Source organism: Somniosus microcephalus, unplaced genomic scaffold (genome assembly GCF_052327205.1).
Source record: "Somniosus microcephalus isolate GS21.2 unplaced genomic scaffold, FLI_Smic_1.0 unresolved_chr2, whole genome shotgun sequence".
In the NCBI taxonomy this organism is placed as follows: domain Eukaryota; kingdom Metazoa; phylum Chordata; class Chondrichthyes; order Squaliformes; family Somniosidae; genus Somniosus; species Somniosus microcephalus.
Genome location: NW_028225180.1, coordinates 65,490,543 through 65,497,499, shown reverse-complemented (window position 1 = coordinate 65,497,499; position 6,957 = coordinate 65,490,543). Strand labels below are relative to the sequence as shown.

General features: G+C 55.0%; 1 protein-coding gene across 1 annotated transcript in view; it reads right to left on the bottom strand.

The window, feature by feature from the left end:
- Positions 1-334: 334 nt before the first annotated feature.
- Positions 335-6,957, bottom strand: part of LOC147092756 (uncharacterized) — a 30,334-nt gene continuing 23,711 nt past the window's right edge. Inside the window, exon 5 of the mRNA XM_085975676.1 lies at positions 335-461. Coding sequence (XP_085831802.1) covers positions 335-461 — 127 coding nt within the window. The remainder of the gene's footprint in view (positions 462-6,957) is intronic.

The window sequence follows — 6,957 nt, the reverse complement described above, 5'->3', positions numbered from 1 at the left end:
CCTCTCCCCCCACCTCGCCCTTCCCCTCCGTCTCCCTCTCCCCCTCCCCCCCACCTCGCCCTTCCCTCCGTCTCCCTCTCCCCCTCCCCCCACCTCGCTCTTCCCCCTCCCCTGCTCTCCCTCCTCCCCCCGCACTCCGGATCCCCGCCCACTCACTAACACTAGCCCTGCTCTGAGCCGCTCTTTTCTTCTCACTCTCCCTCCCACCACTCTTCCACTCCCTCTGCCCCTCTCCCTCTATTCTCCCGCTTCATCCCTGTCTTCCCCTTCCCCAACAGCCCCCGCCGCTCTCCCTCTCCGCTCCTCCATTGGTTTTCCTGTCCCATTTTCCAGATCACTCCCAACACGGATTATGAACGGACCTGTCTGATGATGGGCAGTAATTCTGATCCTTCAAATCATCGGCATAGGTCAGATCGTCATCTGTTGACTCCTCGATTCCACCGACCTTGTCCTCGTCACTCAATGAAGGAAAACAAGGAGTGTCACAAGTGAACAGCGCATTCGAGAAAACTGCTCGCTGTAGGCAATCTCACCTCATGGGAGAGAGCGCTGTGAATAGAGTGTCACGCTCACGGGTTGATGGGGTCAGCATCGGCAATGCGGGTCGGGGAGAGAAAGGGGTTCAGGGGGTCGGAAGGGGGGGGTCGGGGGTCGGAAGGGGGGGTCGGAAGGAGGGGTCGGGGGTCGGAAGGAGGGGTCGGGGGTCGGAAGGAGGGGTCGGAAGGAGGGGTCGGGGGGTCGGAAGGAAGGGGTTCGGGGGGTCCGGAAGGAGGGGTCGGGGGTCGGAAGGAGGGGTCGGGGTCGGAAGGAGGGGTCGGGGGTCGGAAGGAGGGGTCGGGGGTCGGAAGGAGGGGTCCGGAAGGAGGCGGGTGGCGGTAGGTAGGTGACATTGGGACCAACGACATGGGTGGGAAGAGGGATGAGGTCCCACAGCAAGAATTTAGGGAGCTAGGTAGCAGATTAAAGAGCAGGACCTCAAAGGTTGTAATCTCTTGATTACTCCCGGTGCCACGTGCTAGTGAGTATAGGAATAGGAGGATACAGCAGATGAATGCGTGGCTGAAGAGTTGGTGCAGGAGGGAGGGCTTTAGTTTCCTGGATCACTGGGTCTGCTTCTGGGGAAGGTGGGACTTGTACAAGTAGGACGGGTTGCACCTGAACCAGAACGGACAAATATCCTTGCGGGGATGTTTGCTAGCACTGTTGGGGGGGTTTTTAAACTAACTTGGCAGGGGGATGGGATACAGAGTGGAGCTATAATAGGGGTGATGTACAGCCAAATATAGAGGAAAAAACAAATCAGCTTGAAAGGCAGAGCAAATATGTAACGGCACAAGGGAGTAGGGCAAGGCTGGATGGCATTTATTTTAATGCATGCAAGGAGTCTTGTGAATAAGGTGGATGAACTGAAGGTGTTGATGAACACATGGGAGTATGATATTGTTGCTATCACGGAGATACGGTTGAGGGAGGGGCAAGACTGGCAGCTCAATATTCCGGGGTATAGAATCTTCAGGTGAGACAGAGGGGGGGGGGGGGGGGGTAAAAGAGGAGGGGGTGTTGCAATATTAATTAAGAAGTCAATTACTGCTGTAAGGAGGGATGATATATTAACAGGTTCCTCTAATGAGGCCATATGGGTAGAACTTAAAAACAAAAAGGGGGCAAGCACTTTGCTAGGAGTGTACTACAGTGCAGGCCCCAAACGGTCAGGGGGAGATAGAGGGAACAGTATGTAGGCAAATCTCAGAGAAATGTGCAAATAATAGGGTAATAATAGTGGGGGATTTCAACTTCAGATAGTCAGAGTGTGAAAGGCTTAGAGGGTGCAGAATTCTTAAAGTGCATCCAGGAGAGCTTTTTGAGCCAGCATGTAGAAAGGTCCTACAAGAGGAGGGGGGCGGTACTGGACCTAATTCTAGGGAATGTGGGCCGGGCAAGTGGTAGAAGTGTTAGTCGGTGAGCACTTGGTGACAGTGACCATAATTCGGGAGGGGGAGGGGGGGAAGGGGGGAGGGGGAGGGGGAGGGGGGGGGAAGGGGGAGTGGGGACGGAGGGGGAAGGGGGAAGGGGCGGGGGAGGGGGAGGGGGAGGGAGGGGAAGGGGGAGGGGAAGGGGAGGAGAGAGACTGGGAGTGTGAGAGAGAGAGAGAGATTGGTAGTGTGAGAGAGAGAGAGATTGGGAGTGTGAGAGAGAGAGAGAGAGAGATTGGGAGTGTGAGAGAGAGAGAGACTGGGAGTGTGAGAGAGAGAGAGAGAGATTGGGATTGTGAGAGAGAGAGATTGGGAGTGTGAGAGAGAGAGATTGGGAGTGTGAGAGAGAGAGAGATTGGGAGTGTGAGCGAGAGAGAGAGATTGGGAGTGAGGGAGAGAGAGAGATTGGGAGTGTGAGAGAGAGAGAGATTGGGAGTGTGTGAGAGAGAGAGAGATTGGGAGTGTGAGAGAGAGAGAGAGATTGGGAATGTGAGAGAGATTGGGAGTGTGAGGGAGAGAGAGATTGGGAGTGTGAGAGAGAGAGAGAGAGAGATTGGGGAGTGTGAGAGAGAGAGAGAGATTGGGAGTGTGAGAGAGAGAGAGAGAGAGAGAGAGAGAGATTGGGAGTGTGAGAGAGAGAGAGAGATTGGGATGTGTGGAGAGAGAGAGATTGGGGAAGTGAGGGAGAGAGAGAGATTGGGAGTGAGGGAGAGAGAGAGATTGGGAGTGAGAGGGAGAGAGAGAGATTGGGAGGTGAGGGAGAGAGAGAGATTGGGAGTGAGGGAGAGAGAGAGATTGGGAGTGAGGGAGAGAGAGAGATTGGGAGTGTGAGAAAGAGAGATTGGGAGTGTGAGAGAGAGAGATTGGGAGTGTGAGAGAGAGAGATTGGGAGTGTGAGAGAGAGAGATTGGGAGTGTGAGAGAGAGAGAGAGAGAGAGATTGGGAGTGTGAGAGAGAGAGAGAGGGAGAGAGAGGGGGAGAAGAGAGAGAGACTGGGCCGCCGCGGCCGCTCACCTGATGGCTTTGGGTCGGGCTCTGGGGCGGTGCTGTTGACGCCGCGGGGAAGTTTTTGTGCGCGGCAGCTCCCGGCACGGCCTGCCGCGGCCAGTGACCTTGGTGGCTTTGGGTCGGGCTGTGGGGCGGGGCTGTTGACGCCGCGGGGAAGTTTTGTGCGCAGCGGCTCCCGGCACAGCCCCCAACTCAAGGCCCAGGCATCCCGGGCTGCTAGGCCGCGCCCGGCGCCGGCACAGCCGCTCGAAATGGCCGTCAAAGTAGGCGAGCCTCTGGGCGAAGGGCAGGGGATCACTGTCATTTCCTACTGTTGCTAAATACAATTTAAAACTCAAATAAATTGTTATTTTCCTTAGTTCCCTAACACACAAAGTGTGGGAAAAAAAGTGAAGAATCAAGATGGCGGCCACTCACTCTCGGTTCAGAAGGATAAGGCCCGCCCACACACGCACCGATTGGTCGAACCCGGTCAGGTCACCGAAGCGTAGGATTGGTCAATCGTCGAGTCACTCGACACTCAACTGTAGGAAGGAACCCGCTGTCCGATTGGTGGACCTCGACGTCACATGGTCGCTAATGCGATGCTAATGAGCGGAACGCTGAACGTTTTTGGGATACCGCGGGCGGGATTTTTGTCCGGCCGAAACGTAAATACACCTATGACCGGTCCGGAATCGTAAGCTTTCTTTTGAGGCGACGCGCGCGTCGGTACGCTCTGTAACTTTCAAACGTATAGAGAACGGACAGACAGACATCGGGACAGACAGAAGAGCCGCTTTATATATATAGATAAAGGGCAAGAGGATAACTAGGGAAAGAGTAGGGCCCATTAGGGACCAAAGTGGCAATCTGTGTGTGGAGCCAGAAGATGTAGGTGGGGTTTTAAATGAATTTTTTGCATCTGTGTTCACTATGGAGAAGGACGATGTAGACATAGAAATTGGGCAGGGGGACTGTGATATACTTGAAAATATTAGCATCAAGAGGGAGGTGGTACTGGCGGTTTTCGCAGGCTTAAAAGTGGATAAATCCCCAGGCCTGGACGAGATGTATCCCAGGCTGCTATGTGAGGCAAAGGAGGAGATTGCAGGGGCTCTGACACAAATTTTCAGAACCTCTCTGGCCACAGGGGATGTGCCAGAGGACTGGAGAACAGCTAACGTAGCACCATTATTCAAGAAGGGTAGTGGGGATAAACCAGGGAATTACAGGCCAGTGAGGCTAACATCAGTGGTAGGGAAATTATTGGAAAACATTGAGGGACAGAATTAGTCTCCACTTGGAGAGGCAAGGATTAATCAGGGTGTGGTAAACCACTGTTAACCCTGTACATGTCTGTGTGGTAAACCACTGTTAACTCTGTACAAGTCCGGGCATGTTTCCACCCCTGGCTCTACCCCTAAGCCCGGGTATAAAGGTGACTCACCACCCTTCCCCCGGGAGCTCTTAGGATGGATTCACTAGCAGAGGCATGCTCCAGTTCTTAGTCAATAAAAGCCTACTTCATTTCAGTCCATCTCGTAGTCTTTGGTGTTGTTGATAGCGCATCAATTTTATTGACTAATTTTCGACATGGAGCAAATCTTGAAGCCGGAACGTTTAGACCTGGATCCTCAAGCAGCAGATGCAGCCAATAACTTTGAACACTGGCTGAGCTGTTTCGAAGCCTTCCTGGAGGCCTCCAGCACTACCGCCACTACAGATGACGCGAAACGGCTTGTCTTGAACTCACGGGTGAGCCGAGTCTACTCGATCATCCGAGACGCCACAACTTACGTGGCCGCCATCGCGACGCTAAAGGAACAATTCGTGAGGCCCGTTAACGAGGTCTACGCCAGACACCTCCTAGCTACGCAAAAACAGCGCCCCGGGGAATCGGGCGCCGAATATTTACTGGCACTGAGAGTCCTCGGCCGGGACTGTAATTGCAAAGCGGTGACGGCCAAGGAATGCACGGAAGACCTGATCCGAGACGCCTACGTAGCCGGCATCAGGTCCAACTATACTCGGCAGAGGCTGCTGGAACAGAGGGGGCTCGACCTGCAGAAGACGGTGGCCCTCGCTAACTCGCTAGACGTGGCCCTCCAGAACATGGACGCCTACCCCCCTGACCGGATGGCCACGTGGATGCCACGGGAGCAGCCATCTTGGGACCCGGTAAGGCCACAAGCCGCCAGCAGCCCAACTACAGCTGCAATGACCAGAGGCCAGAAATGCTACTTCTGCGGCCAGGCCAAGCACCCCAGACAGCAATGCCCAGCAAAGGACGCGACCTGCTCCAAATGCGGCAAGAAAGGCCACTACGCGAGAGTGTGCAGGGCGAAATCGACTCCCAATTCCAGCAGCGCCGCGTGTGAACCGTACAGGCCGCCATTTTGGACCCCACCAACCACGTGTGAGCCGCCATTTTGGGCACCACCAGCCGAGGGGGAGCCGCCATCTTGGACACCATTCCGGGACCAGGCCCCCGGTGCGGGAGAATACTACAGCGACCCACCGACCTCGACGATGGCCTCCATCACCCTGGACCAATCTAGGCCCCATCAACTAGCCAGGTCCATGATGAACGTAAAGGTAAATGGCTCCAGCATGCCGTCTGCAAGGGTTGGGTTGGGAGAAGTGGTGGATAATAACGGTGGTGGCTCAGGGGCGCCCGAGGGTGCGAGGTCTCGTATGGAGACCGTGTCCTCCCGCCCGTCTGGGTATGCCACGTAGGCATACTGGGGGTTGGCGTGTAGGAGGTTCACCCTCTCGACCAGAGGGTCCGTTTTATGGGTCCTCATGTGCCTCCGCAGTAGGACGGGCCCAGGAGAAGTCAGCCATGTCGGTAGCGAGGTTTTCGATGTGGACTTCCTGGGGAAAACGAACATTTGCTCATGAGGGGTGGCATTAGTGGCAGTACAAAGCAGTGACCGGATGGAGTGGAGCGCCGCAGGGAGGGCCTCCTGCCAGCGAGAGGTCGGAAGGCCCTTAGATTTTAAGGCTAAGAGGACGGCCTTCCAAACCGTCGCGTTCTCTCTTTCCACCTGGCCGTTCCCCCGGGGGTTGTAGCTGGTGGTCCTGCTCATAGCAATACCTCTCGCGAGCAGGTACTGACAAAGTTCGTCGCTCATGAAGGATGAGCCCCGGTCGCTATGTATATAGCTAGGGAACCCGAACAAGGCGAAGGGGTCATTCAGACATTTGATGACCGTGGTACTGGTCATGTCTGGGCAAGGGATGGCGAACGGGAAACGGGAGTACTCATCAACAATGTTGAGGAAGTACACGTTGCGGTCAGAGGAAGGGCGGGGCCCCTTAAAGTCGATGCTCAAGCGCTCGAAGGGGCAAGTGGCCTTGATCAGGCTTGCTCTGTCTGGCCTATAAAAATGCGGTTTGCATTCAGCACAGATTTGGCAGTTCCTGGTCATAGTCCTGACCTCCTCGACGGAGTAAGGCAGGTTGCGGGACTTAATGAAGTTGCAGAATCTGGTGACCCCGGGGTGGCAGAGGTCATTGTGGAGGGTCCGCAGTCTATCAACTTGCGCGTTGGCGCACGTACCTTGTGATAGAGCATCTGGGGGCTCATTGAGTTTCCCGGGCCGGTACAAGATATCGTAATTGTAGGTGGAGAGTTCAATTCTCCACCTCAAGATCTTGTCGTTCTTGATTTTGCCCCTCTGCTTATTATTGAACATAAAAGCAACTGAACGCTGGTCAGTGAGAAGGGTAAATCGTTTTCCGGCCAGATAATGCCTCCAGTGTCGCACCGTTTCCACAATAGCCTGGGCCTCCTTTTCGACAGAGGAGTGTCGAATCTCGGGGCCCTGGAGGGTCCTTGAGAAAAAGGCCACGGGTCTCCCCGCCTGGTTAAGGGTTGCAGCTAGGGCGAAGTCGGACGCATCGCTCTCCACTTGGAAAGGGATGGACTCATCCACTGCGTGCATTGTGGCCTTCGCAATATCACTCTTGATAAGAGTGAAGGCTACAC